The 22,215-nt window shown below is 36.7% G+C and overlaps 2 protein-coding genes across 2 annotated transcripts; one reads left to right on the top strand and one right to left on the bottom strand.

The window, feature by feature from the left end:
- Window positions 1–1,167: 1,167 nt before the first annotated feature.
- LOC122431340 (olfactory receptor 10K1) lies at window positions 1,168–2,154 on the bottom strand. The gene has a single exon (XM_043452628.1). It carries the CDS (start codon window positions 2,113–2,115, stop codon window positions 1,174–1,176), a length of 942 nt encoding a protein of 313 aa, XP_043308563.1. The 5' UTR covers window positions 2,116–2,154; the 3' UTR covers window positions 1,168–1,173.
- An 18,835-nt stretch (window positions 2,155–20,989) lies between these two features.
- Window positions 20,990–21,928, top strand: LOC122431356 (olfactory receptor 10K2). The gene has a single exon (XM_043452652.1). The coding sequence runs from the start codon at window positions 20,990–20,992 to the stop codon at window positions 21,926–21,928; it is 939 nt and encodes a 312-aa protein (XP_043308587.1).
- The last annotated feature ends 287 nt before the right edge of the window (window positions 21,929–22,215 follow it).

Here is a 22,215-nt window from a genome sequence, read left to right as displayed (position 1 = left end):
TTAACTCAACTCCTTTGTTTAGATTACTTGAGATACTTCAACAATTATTCAGTGTTAGTAGCTGCCTTGAAGAGAATAGATAGGTATAGCGTTCAGGGTATAAATTTGGGGGCTATGATAGGATAATATTAAAATAGCATAAATATACATAGGAAGGAAACTCCGTAATAAGGTTCCAATCTCCAACAAGGAAAGGACAGAACAATCCCAAGTAAAGGCAAAGCCATTTCAATATGTAGATTGAGCTGGGAGTGGAAGAATCAGGAAACAAAAAGGGCACTAAAGTCTGTGGTAGAATGAAAGGGACCAAGGTTACCTGTTGTCTTCAGGAAAGGGAGAACTGATAACAGGAGGGGTAAGAATAGATAGTTATCTTTTCTTCTGTTCTTTGAACTAGATTGGGTGCATCTTTGCTCTCATTAACTGATATATTTGTTTTTGAATGATTAATCTTTACAAGAGTGAAATAAAATGAAATTTATTCTAGAAATGAATTATATTTTCATGTCTGCATGGCCTTCTTAGAGTATTACTCATGGCAGATAACCAGAATATCTTAACTTCTTTGAGTCCCATTCTTTTCATATGAAAAATGTCTTTTCAGCACATTCTACATTTAAATAAAAAATATCTGAAAGCACATTTTACTTGGCATATAAAAGGCTTACAATTAACTGAAGAGTTTAAAAAAAACTAGCTCTAATGAGATAGATGAAACTGGAGCCCATTATACAGAGTGAAGTAAGCCAGAAAGATAAAGACCAATACAGTATATTAATGCATATATATGGAATTCAAAAAGATGGTAATGATAACCCTATATGCAAAACAGAAAAAGAGACACAGATGTACAGAACAGACTTTTAGACTCTGTGGGAGAAGGCAAGGGTGGGATGTTCTGAGAGAATAGCATTGAAACAAGTATACTATCAAGGATGAAACAGATCACCAGCCCAGGTTGGATGCATGAGACAGGTGCTCAGGGCTGGTGCACTGGGAAGACCCAGAGGGATGGGATGGGGAGGGAGGTGGGAGGGGGGATCGGGAAGGAGAACACATGTAAATCCATGGCTGATTCATGTCAATGTATGGCAAAAACCACTACAATATTGTAAAGCAATTAGCCTCCAACTAATAAAAATAAATGGGGGAAGAAAAAACAAAACCAGCTCTTTAATTAACAGGGTATGACATCTGAACCATTGCTTTTCGAAGAGCTGATTTGAATTCCTTATTTCTTAGACTGTAAATCATTGGATTGAACAATGGAGTGAGGATTGTATAAGACACAGATATTAGGGCATCTTGACTTGAAGAGTAATTGGATTTGGGCCTTAAGTAGATGAAAGAGGCACAACCATAATGCACAGTTACCACAATGAGATGGGAGGCACAGGTAGAGAAGGCCTTGTATCTTCCAACAGAGGATGGGATTTTTAGAATGGCAGAAATGATATGGACATAGGAGACCAGGATAAGTAACAGGGGAATAGTCAAGACAAACACACCAAGCATGAATATGACCAACTGACTGAGACGAGAGTGGTGAGATGCCAGCTTGAGGACAGGAGAGATATCACAGAAGAAGTGATGGAGCTGATTGGAGGAGTGGAATGGCAGGTGAAATACTAGTGAGGTGGTGACCAGTGACACAGAGAAGCCACAGGCACAGGCAGCAGCCACAAGTCCCAAACACATCCCAAAACCCATGAGCACTGTGTAGCGCAGAGGGTTACAGATGGCCACATAGCGATCATAACCCATGGCTGCCAGCAGAAAGGAGTGAGAGCAACCTAGAAAGAGGAAGGAAAACATCTGGATGGCACAGCCCAGAAAGGAGATGGTCTTCTTCTGAGCCAGCAGGTCAACCAGCATCTTGGGTACAATGACGAAGGTATAACAAGTCTCAAAACAGGAGAGTACAGCAAGGAAGAAGTACATGGGGGTGTGGAGGGCTCTGTCCAGCACAATGGTGGAAATGATGATGGCATTGGTACCCAGGGTGAACAGGTAGACGAGCAGGAAGACAGCAAAGAGCAGCCACTGCAGCCCAGCCAGAGAGGAGAAGCCGAGGAAGACAAATTCTCTCAACAAGGTCTCATTGACCCACTCCATGGTCACTGCAATACAGGAGAGCTAGAGCCAGAGGCCAGAATTCAGAGATGGAGAAGTGCATGGGGAGCTCAGCACAAAGTCTGAGGGTGGCAGGCATCTCCAGATGTTTGACGGAACTCATTGATTCCCTTCAAAAAATACCTGCCAAAATAAGAATTAAGGCTAAATGTGGGACAGAGTAACTGACAAACAATTAACAGACTTTTTGCCAAGACCAAGAACATGTTATCTCTCTAGCTAAGAACTGAGGAATTATCTGAAATTATTTTTCCCTTGTGCTTTACTTATGAACTACTGTGTTTTTCTTGCTCACTACAAGCTAAAGGAAAGCAGCTCTCCAAAAGTGAAAAACGTGTTAAACTTCAGCTATCTGAGCTTGATCAGAAATTAGAATAAAGAATGAGATGTTTAGGCACAGTATGTGAACTTTAGATAAGCAACCACAAAATGGGAAGGGACAGGAAGAATTAGATGATCTCTGAGCAAAAGTGTGGGAGGGATTTGTATCATTGACAGCTTGTTATAAGATATGCAGTAAGACTATCATATACCTTATGTCAGTTACTCATCATGCCAATTTTATGTCAAATTTTGTGTCAATAGACAAAACAATATGAAAAAGAAAGAAAAAAGTTTACAGACCAATTAGGAACATTGCCGGCAGTTCCACAAACTAGAGCACTGAGCCAAGAGTGGAACAGAAGACAACATAAATTTAAAGAAAAGTTTATGCTTTTTTTGGAAAAGAATCATCAGACTGTTTAAAAGAATCTCATGTACTTTGTGGCATTCTAAACACACTTCACTTTCCCCATTCTGAGATGCCTCAGAAAAATAGAGCTTTTCAAAAATGTCATACAGAGTGACAGAGAATGAGACAATTGGACAGTTTTCCAGGATTACATCTCCTAATCAAATCATAGGTTTTATATATTTTTCATATCATTATGACAATAAGATTCATTTTTAATATTCTGTTACTACATCCAGTTTGCAAACTGCTATTTTAAAGTCATTCTTAGGGCTTATATCAAATAATTTTATCAAGGGTGTATTTCCCAACTGTCAAAGCCTAAGAAGCAAACAGAATGCTTTTTGGGTACAAAATCATTTAGCATTTTATTGGTTGTAACCAGCCTTCATTTATGCAGTTTTCAGTATATTTAAACTTTTACATCATTTTGTGTTGAGGAATTACTTGTATCTACTACCAGAAATTTTTGTTTTTGCCTTTTTTATGACAATAGCAAATCTTGACTTTTTAGACCTTAAGTTAGGTAATTGGAAATTTCTGAAAAGATAAGTTTTTTTCTTTCTCAATTACTGTAAATTGATCATAAACTTAGTAAATGTAATTACTTGAAGTTCATATTAAGATATATATGCTGATTTTAAACTCCCTTAACACAAATGACAGCTATTTTTTTTTCATTCTGTAACTGTAGAGGTATTTTTATTACATATAAATACAGATAATGTAAATATCATGCACATCGCCATTATATACATATATATGGATCTGTATACTTAAATATATAATACATATATGTTTTGTACATGAAGAAATTGCAAACCAGTGAGGCAGTTTCTCTGTATAATATCCTATCTGGGTAGAGAGATTTCTGTCTCTTTTGAAACACTGAGGAAAATCTCAATTTATGATCACTGCTTATCATTTTCTTATCATTTTCCCAAGATTTTTCTGGATCTACTGTCAACTAATCCATATCTAATTCTAACTATATTCTCATGCCACTGAGTATAAATGATAGAGTAGACCAAAGAAGTTAGAACTATCGGATACTGAAGGAGCACCTGTTATCTATCCAATACCAAAAAAAAAAAAAAAAAAACTATCATTTATCACTCAGACTCATAAGGGCAGCTGATTTCAATTAGGTGACATTTTTTATACTATAAGTATAACTCTATGTCCTAAATGAGTTACGTGATTGATATATTTGCCCTTTTCATGATGTACGGAGACCCCCTGGCAAAGTATATCCTAGAAGGCAGGCCCCTCTGCCCAAGAAAACATCAAAGGTCACTACAGTGTGTTATATCAGCACTAGGGATAGAAAGATATAAGAGTAGAAGATTAAAAAGACCTTCCAGCTGAAAACCCACAGGCTGTAAAATTAAGGTTAAAGATGCCTCAACTGGAGATCTATATTTCAGGTATAGTTTTGTGTGACTTTGCCAAAGTACTTAACATGTATATTCAGTTTCTTTATTTTTAAAATTAAATGTAACCAGGCAATAACTGTAATAAACATAAAGTACTTAAACAGAGCCTCTTAAAATAATATCCTGTAGAAGTTTTGACTTAAGCTAAGAGTTGATTACTGACCCTCAAGAGGCATTTCACCTGAGAAAGTGCAAAACTCTCTAGTTAGATGATCCCTAAACTCTGCCCCACACCTTGGGCTTCCCTGGTGGCTCAGAGGTTAAAGCGCCCGCCCGCAATGCAGGAGACCTGGGTTCAATCCCTGGGTCGGGAAGATTCCCTGGAGAAGGAAATGGCAACCCACTCCAGTATTCTTGCCTGGAGAATCCCATGGACAGAGGAGCCTGGTGGGCTACAGTCCATGGGGCTGCAAAGAGTTGGACACGACTGAGTGACTGCCAGGCCAGGCCAAACTCCCCTTATGATATTTTAGAACCTAGGGATGGAATTCAGGTTATGATCCTTAAAGATGACATTTCTGCATTTATTTTTGTAACTCTTTAGATGCTTCAAGGAATTTTTATATAATTTAGAATTAAATACTAACCCAATAATCTAGGGTACTGGGTACCTCAAAAAGGGGTAAATCTATAATTTTTCAGATGCAAAAATTTGATATTTTCAAATACTTAGGGAAAATATTAATCAATCAATTAACCAAGAGAAATCATGTACACAGCCTCAGATGCTAAAGAAATGGAATTTTTGTATTCTTAGATACACATGAAAATCCTGAATTGTCTTACTAAAATGGAGCTTAAGTATCAGGTTTCAATTATAGCTAAAAACATATCCATAAGTACACAGCAAATAGAGAAGTGTAGGTTCGGTAAGTATGTGTTTCACTTAGTTCATGAGGCAACCAGTTTAAAAAAAAAAAAAGAAAAGAAAAGAAAAGGAGATCTAGCTGGGAGCAAAACTGACCCAGTCTGACCATTAAGGAAAAATTGAAGAACTATGTGAACCAACTCCAGTCACTCTTGGTACCTGGAGTTAAAAGCAGACCCTGGTTTTCCTTCTTAAGCCTGTCACTTGCCAGAATTGCAGTGGGAAGAGGTGTTGACAATACTACAACTCACCAAGATTTAGAGCCCACAAAGCCCCAGACTAGCTAAGTCAATATTTCTCACTGCTCAATAAATACTTACATTGCTCTCCTCCTTTCAACTCAGACAGAAGCAGCTATTCAGGATCTAGGACCCCTTGACAAGTGGATGCTAAGCCAAAGATCAGAACTTGAAGAAATATCAGGAGAAGAGTGTGAACCTGCCTTGAGACAGAAGCTCTCCTCTGTATCAACAGAGCTAGCCTCCCCTGTTCATAAGGACTCTCAGCATCTCCAGGCAAAGTCTTTATCTTTAGAAATTCTGGTGACCAACATGGGGTATGGTTATTAGAAGTATATGCTGTGATTGTTGGACTCCTGAGGCTTGATCTATTGCCTTGGAGACATTGTCCTGGGGTTTATTAGAAGTTAAGGTCATTATGGAAAAATAATGTCACAAGGTAGCTTTAGCTGAGGAACCTGGGGAGTAGGAGCCACAAGGATAATTGGCCCATGCCTTCACTGGAAGTTGAGTCCATCTGTTAGGGATTCTGAAGAGAAATCACCACAATTAAGCCTGTAATGCAAAGACCAAGTGGAAATTTTTCATTGAATTTTAAGTCAGGAAACTAGTATGTTTTTCCAGTGAGTCTTGGCTTTATTTATGAGTCAAAAGAAGGTATAACTGCAAATTTATCTTCTCAGGTCCTTGTTCATAGAAATTCTAAGTAGGAACATAGGAGTGTTCTGCAAAAATCTAAATTTTTGACAAGTGTCTTGTTAAAATCTAGTTGAGCATTATCATTAAATTTCTTGTTATTTTACAAATTTTTACTACTATAACTAGATATATATAGTTGTCAATTTCATCCAAGCTAATCCAAAATCAATATAATTCTAATCCAAACTCCAGCACAAATTGTGAAAGCAACCTAACAATACAAATTTATAAAGTTTACATGGAATAATAAGATACTTTTGAAAAAGGACAAGTGATATAGAGGTTCACTTTTCCTAATAGTCAGATGCCTTAGTGATAAAAAGAGCTTGCTTCTAGAATAGGAAGAGTTAACTATTACAAAGAGGCAGAAAGGAGATCTCTGAAATTGATCTATGTATATTTGGAAAATTTGTCTTTGACTAATTACCTCACAAATCAGTAAGACCATTGTAATTAGTAAATAATACTGAGAAACCAGACTTTCTCTATGTACACATCACTTAGAAATAGGTGTCATAATATAAAATTAAATGGTTTACTGAAGGCTCAGGCAAAGCACCACCTGTGTGACAACACATGATGCAACCCCATAGGTCTACTCAAAGCAGTGTATACTCTGAACTAGCAAACAATGTATTGTGACTATTCTCCAACAAGAATATGTTAAGTCTGGGAAACAATGTAATGGGGGGGTGGGGTGGAAATGATTCTTTTCATTATTACCTCTAGTGACTTACATAATATCGTGCTTCATAGTTTAGAGGTGTTCTTTTTCCAAGGAGTGTTGCTTCTATCAGGAAACACAAAAACAGAAGTTGAAACTTGACCTTGGTTACTTGAGTCTACTTTGTCCTATTTACAAATCACCCACAAATGGAAAGGAGATTTTTACACTAGTTAGGACATTGATCCTACTTTTTATAATTACTACATATTTGATTTTATTTTTCTGAAAATTTTTTGCTTAACACAAAAGTTTAAATGTAAATTATAGATCTGCAAGTTATGCATAGACCATAAATGGATGGATTTAGTTCTCTGCTTTCTATTCAATTCCTCTGGTCTATGTGTTTGATTTTGCCAATAGCATACCATTTTGAATACTGTAGCTTTGTAATATATTTTTAAATCTTAAAGAGTGAGGCCTCAAGCTTTGTTCTTCAAGATTGCTTTGGCTATTCAATGTCCTTTGTGGGTCTATACTTAATTTCAAGGTTTTATTTTCCTATTTCTTTAAAAAAAATGTCTATGGGATTTTCAAAGGAATTGAACTTAGTTTGTAGATCACATTGGGTAGTACAGACATTTTAACAATATCAATACTTTCAGCCTGTGAATGCTGCATGTCTTTCCACTTATCTGTTGGTTAGATGTCTTTTATGTTTCTTCATTCATTTCCTTCTTCAGCATTTTACAATTACCAGTGTACAAGTTTTTCACCTCTTTGGCTAAGTTAATTCCCAAATATTTTATTCTGTCTGTTGCTATTATGAATGGGGTTATTTTCTTAATTTCCTTTTTGGATAATTTATTGACAATGTATAGAAACATACTTGGTTTTATGTTGATTATGTTTCTTGCTACTTTACTAAATTTGTTTATTAGTTTCAATACACATTTTCTGATTGAATTGTTAAGAGTTTTCTATGTATATGGTTGCATCATCTGCAAATATAAATACTTTTACTTTTCTCATTCTGATTTGGTTGCCTTTTATTTCTTATCCTTGTCTAATTGTTCTGACTAGGATTTCTAGTACTATGCTGAATAGGAGTGATGAAAGTGGGAATCCTTTCCACTGTACCCAATCTTAGATAACAAGCTTTAAATTTTCTTTCATTGACTATTATTTAGCTGTGGGCTTTTTATATACCAAGTTTACTGTGTCAAAGTAAATTCTATAACTATTTGGAGAGAGTTTTAATCATGATTGGATGTTGAACTTTGTCAAATACTTTTTCTACATATATTGATTTGATGGTGCTTTTTATTTCATTAATGTGATACAGAACATTGATTGATTTGTATATCTTCAACCACCCTTGTATCTTAAGAATAAAATATAATAAATGTAATGTTCTCTTGTGTTTACTTTCCTAGTATTTTGTTGAGGATTTTTCCATCTATGCTCTTTAGGGATGTTGGCTTGCAGTTTTTCTGTTGTCTTTATCTGGTATTGGTATCAGGATGATGTTAGCCTCATTATTTAAATTTGAAAGTGTTCCTTCCTCTTCTATTTTTTGGAAGTGTTTAATAAGGGTGTGTATCAATTCTTCTTTGCAGGCTTGGTAAAATTAGCTCACAAAACCATCTGATCTTGGGTTCTTCTTTATTGAGAGATTTTTGAGTACTGATTAATATCTTTACCTGTTATTTGTCTACTTAAACTTTCTGTTTCTTCTTGATACAGTTTTTAGTAGATTAATGTTTCTATAAATTTATTCATTTCTTCTAAATTACCCAATTTAGAGGTACACAATTGGTGATAATATTCCTTTATTATCCTTTTAACATTCTGAGGCATACATTATAATGTCTCCTCTTTTGTTTCTTTTATTTTATATGAGTCTTCTCTTTTTTCCTACTTAATTTAGCTAAGACTTTGTCAATTTTATTTTTTAAAAAAACCAGCTTTTAGTTTTATTGATTTTTATGTCTTTTTCCTTAGTCTATATTTGATTGATTTCTTAAGTTCATTATTTTACTCCTTTCATTAGCTTTGGGTTAACGTGTCAATTAAGTAAATCATTTCCTTCTTCCATAAAATGGCAGGATTGCATGAGATAAGCTTAAAATCACTTATTGATTTAATGTGCTTTGTATGAATCTTCTGTGCAAATCATAGTACAAAGAATGAGAACAACTTACAGAAATAAACTTATTCAGATATCATTGACTCGGAATATTTTAAAACTTACGTCACTGCTTCTCATGCCTCCTGCTTTCCCCTCCTTCCTTTATTAGTGTGCTTAACTTGTTACTAATTTTTTCATATCAGTATCATTAGCCTTGTACAGAAATGCATTTGTGGTTTCCATGGAAGCCTCACTTTTGCCGTATTCTTTCTTTTCTGGATGTAAGGATGTCTGAGTTCAATTCCCAGTGCCTGTTGGTGAGGTAGAACCAGAATATAACCACCAAGTCCATCCATATAGGCTTCTCAAAGCTGTACATCTGCAGATCCTTCTCTTCTTCTTTTTCTCCTGGTCTACCTGACCACTCTAATGGCCAAAGCCACCATCATGATTGTCATTCCTTTGGATCAGGCTTTCTACACTCCTATGCACTTCTTTTTCTTTGTCTTCTCCTGCTCTGAAACCTGTTGCGTCTTGCTCATTGTACCAAAATGCTGACCAGCTGCTTTCCACAATACTATTTCTTTCTCAGAATATAGTTACTTCCCTGTTCTATTTCTTTGTGGGCTTGGCATATACCAACTGTTTTGTAAATGCTGTGATGGGCTATGATCACTATACTGCCATCTGCAACCCTCTCAACTACACACTCATTGTAAGCTGTGCCACCTGCATGTTGGTTTCAGCCTCAAGCTTCTGTGGTTTCCTGATCTCTGTGGTTGTCAACACCTTGGTGTTTAGTGTACCCTTCTGTGCCTCCGGTCGGATCAACCACTTCTTCTGTAGCATTTCCCCAGTCATAAAACTGGGCTGCACAGACACCAATCTGAAGGAGATGGTTTCTTCTTTCTCAGCATTCTGGCATTGCTGGTTCCCTTAGTGCTGACCTTCATCTCCTATGTCTTCGCTGTTTCCACCAACCTCAAGATCTCTCTGTAAGGAGGTGTAAAGCCTTTACCACGTGGTCCTCCCACCCATAGTGGTCATTGTCCACTATGGTTGTGCTTCATTTATCTCTTGAGGTTCACATCCCTGTACTCCTCATACACCGGCTTGTGGCAGTGACCTATATAGTGATCACCTCTCTACTCAAACTTGCCTACACATTGAGGAATAAGGAAGTGAAGACTGCTCTGAAAAGGTTCTTACTAGTACTCATTTCCCAAAAATGATATGTGTGAGTTGATAAGTTGGCAAATTTATATTCATGAAAGTGTCCTGGGTGGAACTTCAATTTGATAGACAAATAAACCTTTTTTGTCAAAAAAAAAAAAAAGAAAGATAGAAAGAAAGACTTAAATCTACCTGAATCTTTTTTATTGGAAAGTCATTATGAGTGGATTGGACAAGATGGTGGAGTAGGAAGACTCTGAACTTAACACCTTCCATGGGCACACCAAAATTACACTATTTATAATCTCATCAGTTACAACTATTGATGAGAAAGACTGGAAAACTAGCAGAAAAGATCTTCTACAACTAAAGATATAAAGAATGAACCACAACCACAAGAAGAATCACAACTGATGACCTGAGTGTGCAACTCACAAACAGATTATTATTACAATCATAGAGATTCTCTATAAGAAGTAAGAAGCCTGAGCTGAACCCCAAATCGGGGGCCTTACAAGAGAATGATGACCTCAAGAATGTTTGGCTTTGAAAGCCAGCAGAGCTTACTTTCAGGAAATTCAGAGGGTTGTACAAAATAGAGACTCCACTCTTAAATCCATAGTGATGGTTCATATAAACCAGAGATCTGAGTGGGCTGAGAATAGATAAACTTACATTTTTCACTTAGGCTATTAGGCTGATATTTAAATGTGTGATGTGGTCACATTGTTTTGTAGATCTTTTATTCTGCCTGGATAGCCAATGATTATTTATGATTTAACCAATATGATCAATACTTCTACTTGAAGTACTGTTGGAAATCATATCCTTTAGATGTTTTATATCTGAGAACAATAAGACTAAATTATGTATGTTTTGAATTAGCTAGTATGAATCTTGTTGTTTAATTTTAAGATTAAATTTAATACATATGTTGGTTCACTGTATACATTTCTATGTAATGGCTCCTCTCAAATTCACCTTATTAAGATATTATTATTTACTTTTTATTCTAATGTCTTATATTTTTACACAATAATGCTTGCCTTAATAGGACATGCTCTAAGTCATCTTCAATCTGTCATGGAATGCAATCAGGTCTTATAATTTAAGATTCTTTGGGTTGCAAATATAAGATAATCCAACTCAAACTGGCATTAGCAAAAAATATAACACGGTTCATGTAAGCTTGAAAAGTCCAGTGCTACTGTGGTTCTGGCACCACATTTGATACAGAGTTCAAACAGTCATCCTGAGTTATCTGGATGCATCTCATAGATCTGCTTCTTCATTCTTGGCTCCATTTTTTTAAGCCTAAACTCAGCAGTCTCTGACAATTTTAGCTCACAAAATCTAGTCCAGAGGAAAAAATAATTCACTTCCTTGGATGTAAAAACAAAAGTTGGGAGACTGAATCTTGTTGATCCTCATTGAACAGATTTGGATCACATTCTCATCTTGAATCAAACACTACAGAAAAAATCCAATGTCCTGACTGACTTAGTAAACATTACCTGCTCCTCCTGAAATTTCAGGATGAAGCAATTTGATGAACATAATAACAACATTTAAAATATAATAAAATTGGGATATTACTCAAAGTAATGGGAGTGTCCATTTGTATTTCTTTCTGGAAAAACCTCTACTCAGCTTCTTTACCCAATTTTAATCAAAATTTTTGTTTTTTGTTTTTTTGCTATTAAATTGTATGAGTTCCTTATATATTTTGGATATTAGTCTTTTACCAGATACATTGTTTGCAAAACTATTTTTGCATTTCACAGACTGTCTTTTTAATTTATTGATTGTTTCTTTGCTGTGCAGAAGTTGTTTTACCTGAATCTACTTATTTTTGCTTTTGTTCCATGTATTTTTGGGGGCATATTAACAAACCCTGCAATGGCAAACGTTAAGAAGCTTTTTCTCTGTTTTTTCTTACAAGAATTTTTTAACTTCAGGCCTTATGTTTAAGTTTTTAATCTATTTTGAGTTCATCTTTATGTATGGTGTAGGGAAAAGGTCCTATTTTATTATTTTGCATGTTGCTATCCAGTGTTTCCTAGAACCATTAATAGAGGCTATGCTTTCCCCAATTTGAAAACAATACAAATAGTCAAAGGTATATAAAAAATACTCAAAATCATTAACCATCAGGGATATGCAAGCTATAACCATAGTGAGCTATCATCTCACATCTGTTAGAATGACCTTTATCAATGAAAAGATAATACATTGGCAAGGATGTGGAGAAAGGGAACTCTGGTCCACTGGTGATGGAAATACAAATTGATACAGCTGTTAGGAAAAACAGCATGGAAGTTCTTTTAAAATTCAAAATAAAACTAACATGTGATCTAGATATCCCACTTTTGAGGCACTTATCGAAAGGAATTGAAATTAGAATCACAAAGCAATACTTGAATTCACATGTTAATTGCAGCACCATTCACAATAGCAAAGATATGAAAACAACCTAATGGTATGTATTGACGAAAATAGATAAAGAAAAAAATGTGGTATATATAGAGAGAGAGCACAATATTATTCAGCCTTAAAAAAAAAAGGAAAGCCTAACATTTGCCACAACGTGGGTGAATTTCAAGAGCATTATGCTAAGAGAAATAAGCCAGACACAGAAAGACAAATATTGCATGGTCTCCTTATGTGTGGAATCTGAAATAGTTAAACTCATAGAAGCAGACAACAGGATGATGGGAATAAAAGAAATGTGGAGATGTCGGTTAAAGGCTACAAAATTTCAATTAGCAAGATAACTGGAGATGTACTATACAGTGTAGTACTTTGAGATAACAGTAATGTATCCTTAAAATTTGCTTAGAGGATAGGCCTTATGTCTTCTTATCACAATTAATAATAAATGATAATAAAGTTAGCTAGAGAAAATTTGGGGAGGTCATGAATATGTCTATGGTTTTGATGGTGGTGATTGTTTCATGGATATATATATTGTTGTTTGTTGCTCAGTTGTGTCCAACTCTTTGTGACCCCATGGACTGCAGCACACCAGGCTTCCCTGTCCTTCACCATCTCCTGGAGCTTGCTCAAACTCATGTCCATTGAGTTAGTGATGCCATCCAACCATCTCATCCTCTGTCATTCCCTTCTCCTCCTGTCTCCAATCTTTCCCGAGATTAGGGTCTTTTCTAATGGGTCAGTGCTTCCCATCAGGTGGCCAAAGTATCGGAGCTTCAGGTTAAGCATCAATCCCACCAATGTATATTCAGAATTGATTTCCTTTAGGATTGATTGGTTTGCTCTTCTTGTAGTCCAAGGGACTCTCAAGAGTCTTCTCCAACACCACAGTTCAAAAACATCAATTCTTTGGTGCTTAGCCTTCTTTATGTTATAACTCTCACATCCATACATGACTGCTGGTAAAACCATAGCTTTGACTAGATGGACATTTGTCAGCAAAGTAATATGTCTGCTTTTTAATATGCTGTCTAGGTTGGTCATAGCTTTTCTTCCAAGGAGCAAATGTCTTTTAATTTCATGGCTGCAGTCAACATCTGCAGTGATTTTGAAGCTGAAAAAATTAAGTCTGCCACTATTTCCACTGTTTCCCCTTCTATTTGCTATGAAGGGATGGGGCTGGATGCCATGATCTTCATTTTTTGAATGTTGAATTTTAAGCAAACTTTTTCACTCTCCTCTTTCACTGTCATCAAGAGGCTCTTAGTTCTTCCCTTTCTGCTATAAGGGTGGTGTCATTTGCATATCAGAAGTTATTGATATTTCTCCCAGCAATCTTATTCCAGCTTGTGTTTCATCCAGCCTGGCATTTCTCATGATGTACTCTGTATAGAAGTTAAATAAGCAGGGTGACAATATACAGCCTTGATGTACTCCTTTCCCGATTTGAAACCAGTGCCTTTTTCCATGTCTGGTTCTACTGGTTGCTTCTTGTTCTGCATACAGTTTCCACAGGAGGCAGGTAAGGTTGTCTGGTCATGGGTGTATACTTATATGAAATTCATCGAGTTGTTTATATTAAATATGTACAGCTTTTCCCATCTCTATCATACCTTAATTAAAAATATAACCTTTAAAAAAGAAAAAAAAAAAAAAAAAAAAACTACTTTCATTTGGAGTAAATGATGGACAGCAATAACAACAACACCGATGCTTGGCATTCAGAATCAGATATCTAAAATTTCACTTTTCTTTCTTCTTTTGGGACATTATTTCTCTATCTCACTTATTTTTTGTTATTCCTTTGTTTTCATGTGTGTTCTCAATATCATTATTTCTCAATTTATCAGATAGTTGATGAGTTCTTACTATGCATCAAGCCATTGTTAGGGGATTTTAACATTTATTGACATTTTTTTAATTGACGTTGCTTTTGAAATCAATCATTTCTAGCTTAGCCACAGGCAAGTGGAAACCAGAAATTTTGGAAACTGGAAAATACATGATGATATTTTTGTTTAAACTAAAAGGTCATTCATATAATTGGGATAATGCTGCCTGTGACCATTTATTCACCCAACATTCAGCACACCTTTAGTGTCTCCTATGTGTAAGAGTATGCTATATTAGTTTCTGGATAATGGAATAAAGAGGCAGAGAAAATGAACTCAGTGGTTAATGGTGAAATTAATCTCCTTTTGACTTTTCCTGACCTGGGCCTTTACTGTAAAACATTGCTCAGTTGGTCCTCTCAGCCTGACAGAAAAATATATTCCCAATTATAAGTGCAAAAGCACATTTTACACTGAACAAACATGCTTTATAATGTACCCATCATCATGAATTACACCTTTCCAATCCTTTGGCAACATAAAATTGAGAAATCAATTTAAAATAGCCAATTTTTGAAAATTGCTGCATCTGAGAGTGGCTTAGAGCCTTCCACTCCCCAAGCCCTAATGCTTGAGTACAATTTGGAGCAATTTGGCATTTGATAACTTGCCTCTATTTTCCACAATCAATTCAGCTGTTTAATTAAACCCAGTGCAACGTCTCCATGGCAATGACTCTGGCATCAGGAGACCCACAGAGAAACCTCCGATTGCCAATATATGAAAGTGCCAACAGTTCTGTGGTCACTATTAGATATGACTTGTGGTCTTTGGTCAGTTGGCACAAAATGTCAAGAAGAAACTAGTTACATCTGATTTGGCTCTGGGTCTAAGTCCCCAGACCATTATCATATCTCTACCCCTGAGTAGAGATTAGTAGCCTCTGCCCTGTTTTGATCTTTTTCCCATTTCCCATTTCAACTGGATTCTAGCTCCTGTAGTCACTGTGCCTCTGGCTTTTCTTACAGAGCGGGAGAGGCAAATGGGGACCCATCTATGAATAACAGACAACACAGTGGACTGAGCACCTCCAGCAATGAGCAACTGGACAATGGACAGGGAATAAAAGTAAACATCTATCCCCAGCAGGACTGGGCTTTCTCAGCTCAGGTAAGAGACAGAGAAGGGTGAGGGGCCCACACTGGTGCAGTGACTGTGAAAGACAGAGATAGCCATACCCAGGAATGCGGACTCCAAATAATGTTAATCAGGATTAATGACATTTTAAAATGAACTTTTATAGAACTATGCATATAAGTTTTATACATATTTTAAATTAATTGTCTCATTGTTCTTCCTAAATTTACATAGACACAGTCTTGGTTCTGATTTAATTCAAAAGTACACTTAACAACATGTTATTCAAAAAACTTTTGTTTCATTTTAGTAAGAACAACAAACACGAGATCTACCCTCTTAGTAAATGTTTAAGTATATAATAACAACATGTTAGCTATAGGTACAATATTATACAGCAGATCTCTAGAACACATTCATCTCACATAACTGAAACTTAACACCAATGAGCAGCCACTTTCTCTCTCTCTTCCTTGCCTCAGGCCCTGGCAGTCTCTACTTGACTTTCTCTTTCTGTGAATTTGACTATTTTAGGTAACATTTGCAAATGGAATTTGTCCTTCTGTGTCTGGTTTATTTCACTTAGCATGGCACTAGTGGTAAAGAACCTGTCTGCCAATGCAGGAGACATAAGAGACGTGGACTGGATTCAATCCCTGGGTCAAGAAGGTCCCCTGGAGGAGGAAAAGGCAACCCACTCCAGTATTCTTGCCTGGAGAATTCCATGGACAGAGGAGCCTGACGGGCCACAGTCCATTGGGTCACAAAGAGTCAGACATGAATGAGCAATTAAACATTTTCACTTTGTCACAGCTATACATAACATTTATGACCCCAGTTTTCTGGAGATCCTCTTGAGGAAGAAACAAGGACAAAAATGCAATATGCCTTCCTCAGTCCTAGGAATGGAAATCATCTTTATCTTATATACCCTTCCTGAAATCAATGAAGTATACCAAGCAATATGAGAGAAATATTCTCAAAACTGTCCCCTTTTCAACTCTAAATTACAATTACAGAACTAATATTTATGTAATATTTAAGCTTTGCAATGATATTCTCTTATTCATTTTGAACAAACCTTGAAAATTAAGTTAGCTGGTATCAGAATGAACCCTATTATAAGGGAGAGGAAAATACTTTAGACATATTGAAGTCCTATAGCTAACACACAGTAGGGTTGGGACTTGAGCCTGTAACAAAATTGTAACAAGAATCCTTTTTTCCTTTCTTTTTTTTTTTTTTTTCTTTTTAAAGCTATACATTTATTAAAAACATCAAAAGTTTAAAAAGACTAAACATATTGGTAAGGATATGGAAGAACTGGAAGTCCCAAACTCTTCTGGTAGGAATACAGAAAGGAAACAACTATCTTAGATCACAGTATGTGCAGATGTGCTCAGTCGTGGCCAACTCTGAGACCCCATAAACTTTAGCTCACCAGGCTCTTCTGTCCATGGAATTTTCCAGGCAAGAATACAGGAGTGAGTTGCCATTTCCTTCTCTAAGGAAGAATCCTTTTGTTAAAACACTATCCTATGTAAGGAGGTGACAGAATACTATTTCTTTCTTTCTCACCAATACACACGCATGTACACACACACACACACATTTTACTCCTATGCCAGTCAGAATATTCATAGTCTGATGCTTGTTCCACTAGCTGTGTGAATTTGAAAGGAGTCTCCAAACACTTTGATTCTCAAATTATTCTCTGTTATAGTGAAGAAGTCAAAAGTAATACCTACCTCATGAGGTCATGATGAGGACCAAATGAGAGACCAAATATAACAGTATTTTCACCTTTTCTGCATTAGGAAAAACATGTGATAAATGATAGTTCATGTTACATTTCTATATAATGGATCTAAATTTTGTTTGACAAGCTGATACCAAAATTATTTCCTATTTTTTCTCCCTGGAAACATTAAAAGCGATACAAATGGACTAATATTTGGGATGATGATCCCCAAAGAAGTTAACTGAATAGGGTTTTTTTCTTTGTTTTTGAGTTTGTGACCTCAATGTGACAGTTTTGGTGAAGAAAGAAAAGGAAGAAAAAGAGAAGAAAGAAGTGTCTCTCAGTTCACAGAACTGTGTAAATTTAGGTATTTCCTTTGTAAAAAGGATGTATCTCTACGCTTGACAACAAAATGACAGGTATTTGTTCAATTCTGAAGCACTAATCAACATTAAGGAAAACTAGTCAGCTACATCACAAGGTTTACATAAAGAGTGACACTGACAGTCCATATTTTTTATCAAAATATGTATAGGCAATATTTAAATGCTATTTGCTCTTCAAAGATTTCCATGAAGTTGCTTGTTTTTTCTCAAGATTTTCAAGATATCTTGCTTTTTCCTTGATGATATTTATGACAGTATGTCTTACAATATGGCTAACTATTTTATTATCTCTTCCTTGAAAAAGGAAAATTTATTTTATTCATATTTATAACTAATGCTTAAATATAGTAAAAATTATAAAATCATAAAATATGGATATTATTAAGTAATCTACTCTAATCTTTCAGTTCAGTTCAGTTCAGTCACTCAGTCATGTCTGACTCTTTGCAACCCCATGGACTGCAGAATACCAGGCCTCCTTGTCCATCACCAACTCCCAGAGTTTACTCAAACTAATGTCCATTGAGTCAGTGATGCCATCCAATCATCTCATCCTCTGTCATCCCGTTCTCCTCCCGTTTTCAATCTTTCCCACATCAGGGTCTTTTCAAATGAGTCAGTACTTCACATCAAGTGGCCAAAATATTGGAGTTTCAGCTTCAGCATCAGTCCTTCCAATGAACATTCAGGACTGATTTCCTTTAGGATGGACTGTTTGGATCTCCTTGCAGTCCAAGGGACTTTCAAGCATATTCTCCAACACCACAGTTCAAAGGCATCAGTTTTTCAGGACTCAGATTTCTTTATATTTCAACTCTCACATCCATTCGTGACTACTAGAAAAACCATAGCTTTGACTAGATGGACCTTTGTTGGCAAAGTAATGTCTCTGCTTTTTAATAAGCTGTCTAGTTTGGTCATAACTTTTCTTCCAAGGAACAAGCGTCTTTTAATTTCATGACTGCAGTCATCATCTGCAGTGATTTTGGAGCCCCAAAAAATAAATTATGTCACTGTTTCCACTGTTTCCTCATCTATTTGCCATAAAGTGATGGGACCAGATGCCTTGATCTTCGTTTTCTGAGTGTTGAGTTTTAAGCCAACTTATTCACTCTCTTCTTTCACTTTCATCAAGAGACTCTTTAGTTCTTCTTTGCTTTCTGTTATAAGGGTGGGGTCATCTGCATATCTGAGGTTATTGATATTTCTGCTAGGAATCTTGATTCCAGCCTGTGCTTCATCTCTTATTTTTAAGAACTCAATAAAGGTCTTCCCTGGTGTCTCAGATGGTAAAGAACCTGTCTGCAATGCAGGAGACCTGGGTTCAGTCTCTAGGTCAGGAAGATCCCCTGGAGAAAGGAATGGTTACCCACTCCAGCATTCCTGCCTGGAGAATGCCATGGACAGAGATTACTGGTGGGCTACAGTCCATAAGGTCTCAAAGAGTTAGACACAACTGAGTGACTAACAGTTTCATGTTTTCATTTTCAAAGAGCTGATTTTGATTTCTAAATATGTAGACTAAAACATACATAAAGTATGCATCATTGATTTATAGAGCATCCACAATGAGAAACTTCTAAATTGTTATTCGTATGTGACTAAGTCTGACTATGCAATACAATTTTATCTTCTAAACTTATCCTATATACCTCCACCCTCCAAAATAGGAACTTTGGGAAACCTCCTATGCTCTCTGCAACGTGTAGATAACCTGCCTGTGTGATTCAGACTACAGAGAACCAAATACCAAAGAACTTGCTTGGAACTTCAAGATCAGTCACCTTGCCTCCCTTCCAGTGCAGAACAGGACTCCAGTAAGACCAAGTTACTTTTAATCAAGCTTGGAGAACTCAGAGGAATGGCAATCTCTCTTAAATCCCCTCTGCACCCCTGAAAAAGTACAGAAAAGCAGCTACAACAACTTGCCAAGAATTAAATAAATGCTCATATTATCCTTGATGAAAATATTTCTAATTCCCAAAGAACAACAAAAAAGTGATTAGATGGAGTTATTTATTAAGCACTATGTATTGAATGCCTCTTTTGTAATACATGGTTCCAATTAATTTTCTCTATAACCCTGAAAGGCAAGAATTTCTTTTCTCATCACACAAATGAGAAAGTGGGACTTAGAGAATTTATGATCTTACTACAAGAACATGCCAGAATCAGGATTAAAGCTTATATCAATCTAAATTCAAAATTCATTTTATTCCTACAGTACTCAATTTTACATGTGTTTGCAAGGATAAAATTTAAGATTATATTTGTATAAATGTATGCAGATGGTGATTGCAGCCATGAGATTAAAAGACACTTACTCCTTGGAAGGAAACTTATGACCAAACTAGATAGCATATTAAAAAGCAGAGATATTACTTTGCCAACAAAGGTCTGTCTAGTCAAGGGTATGGTTTTTCCAGTGGTCATGCATGGATGTGAGAGTTGGACTGTGAAGAAAGCTGAGTGCCAAAGAGTTGATGCTTTTGAACTATGGTGTTGGAGAAGACTCCTGAGAGTCCCTTGGACTGCCAGGAGATCCAACCAGTCCATACTAAAGGAGATCAGTCCTGGGTGTTCATTGGAAGGACTGATGCTGAAGCTGAAACTCCAATACTTTGGCCACCTCACGAAAAGAGTTGACTTATTGGAAAAGACGCTGATGTTGGGAGGGATTGGGGGCAGGAGGAGAAGGGGATGACAGAGGATGAGATGGTTGGATGGCATCACTGACTCGATGACCTTGAGTTTGAGTAAACTCTGGGAGTTGGTGATAGACGGGGAGGCCTGGCGTGCTGTGATTCATGAGGTCACAGAGTTGGACACGACTGAGCAACTGAACTGAACTAATTCATAGTCCTGAGAATTGAGGATCCAGGAATTAGAAAGATAATAGTAATTATTTAGTAATAAATGTACCTTCTAAGCAGTAAAAATCATTGTGTTAGGCACTGAACAAAGAATCAGGGGGATAAATGGAGGAAGAAAAGATGTGTGCATTTCATAAGGTTTGAGTTGGGGAGATGGGACAGTATAACTATAGAAGCAGAGAACATCAGGGACAGCACAACACTTTTCTCCAGAAATCAGGAGATGTCACTGGGTTTCCTGAAACCTTTATACATCTGTATAAAAGAAATGTCAAGAAAATTTTCCTATGATGTTAAAAATTTAGGGGAAACTCGAAGTTGGATGCAAGCTTTGAATAATTTTAGATGCTTCTTTATGTCTTACAAAAACCAGGAAGGGGAATAATGAGTAAACTCAAAACCTGAGAATACATGTTCTATGATCATCAGTTTCTTGGGATTCTTCTATTTTTCAGGGATTTTTCTTGGCACTGTCTTCCCTCTCAGATTGTCTCCTGATGATGTGTCTTCCATGGAGTGTGTCAATGAGACCTTGGTAACAGAGTTTGTCTTCCTTGGCTTCTCCTCTCTGGCTGGGCTGCAGCGGCTGCTCTTTGCTGTCTTCCTGCTCGTCTACCTGTTCACCCTGGGTACCAATGCCATCATCATCTCCACCATTGTGCTGGACAGAGCCCTCCACACCCCCATGTACTTCTTCCTTGCTGTACTCTCCTGTTTTGAGACTTGTTATACCTTCGTCATTGTACCCAAGATGCTGGTTGACCTGCTGGCCCAGAAGAAGGCCATCTCCTTTCTGGGCTGTGCCATCCAGATGTTTTCCTTCCTCTTTCTAGGTTGCTCTCACTCCTTTCTGCTGGCAGCCATGGGTTATGATCGCTATGTGGCCATCTGTAACCCTCTGCGCTACACAGTGCTCATGGGGCATGGGGTGTGTTTGGGACTTGTGGCTGCTGCCTGTGCCTGTGGCTTTATTGTTGCACAGATCATCACATCCTTGGTATTTCACCTGCCCTTTCACTCCTCCAACCAACTACACCACTTCTTCTGTGACATCTCTCCTGTTCTGAAGGTAGCATCTTACCATACCCACTTTAGTCAGATTGTCATTATCATGCTCTGCGCATTGGTCCTGGTTATCCCCCTGCTGTTGATTTTGGTATCTTATGTTCGCATCATCTCTGCCATACTCCACTTTCCTTCCACATTAGGCAGGTACAAAGCTTTTTCCACCTGTGCTTCTCACCTCATTATTGTCATCGTCCACTATGGCTGTGCCTCCTTTATCTACTTAAGGCTTAAATCCTACTATTCCTCAAGCCAGGATGTTCTCATATCAGTATCCTACACAATCCTAACTCCATTGTTCAATCCTATGATTTACAGTTTGAGAAATAAAGAGTTCAAATCGGCTCTTCAAAGAGTTGTGGGAAGAACAATTTGTTTATCATGACATTAATCTAGATTCTGCATTTTTAAGTATGTGGGGAAAAATTTCCTGAGTAAAACTGATCAAGCAATGAGCAGTGTTCAAGAACAGAGATATTTCTCAGTTATTTCTAAATATAAAAATTAAAAAAAAAAATAGTATCTTGTCATGGTCACATAAATTATTGCCTACTGAAGTCCTTTTGATTGACAGAAAAATACTGGATGGATATTGTAGGAAAATATATATGGATTCAGAATTCCATACTCTTGCAAACACTATTACCCAATCTCAGCCAGATTGTAAGTGTA

This window comes from Cervus canadensis, chromosome 2 (genome assembly GCF_019320065.1).
Source record: "Cervus canadensis isolate Bull #8, Minnesota chromosome 2, ASM1932006v1, whole genome shotgun sequence".
Lineage (NCBI taxonomy): Eukaryota > Metazoa > Chordata > Mammalia > Artiodactyla > Cervidae > Cervus > Cervus canadensis.
Note: the sequence above shows the minus strand (reverse complement) of the source record. Positions and strands in the feature narration are given on the sequence as shown.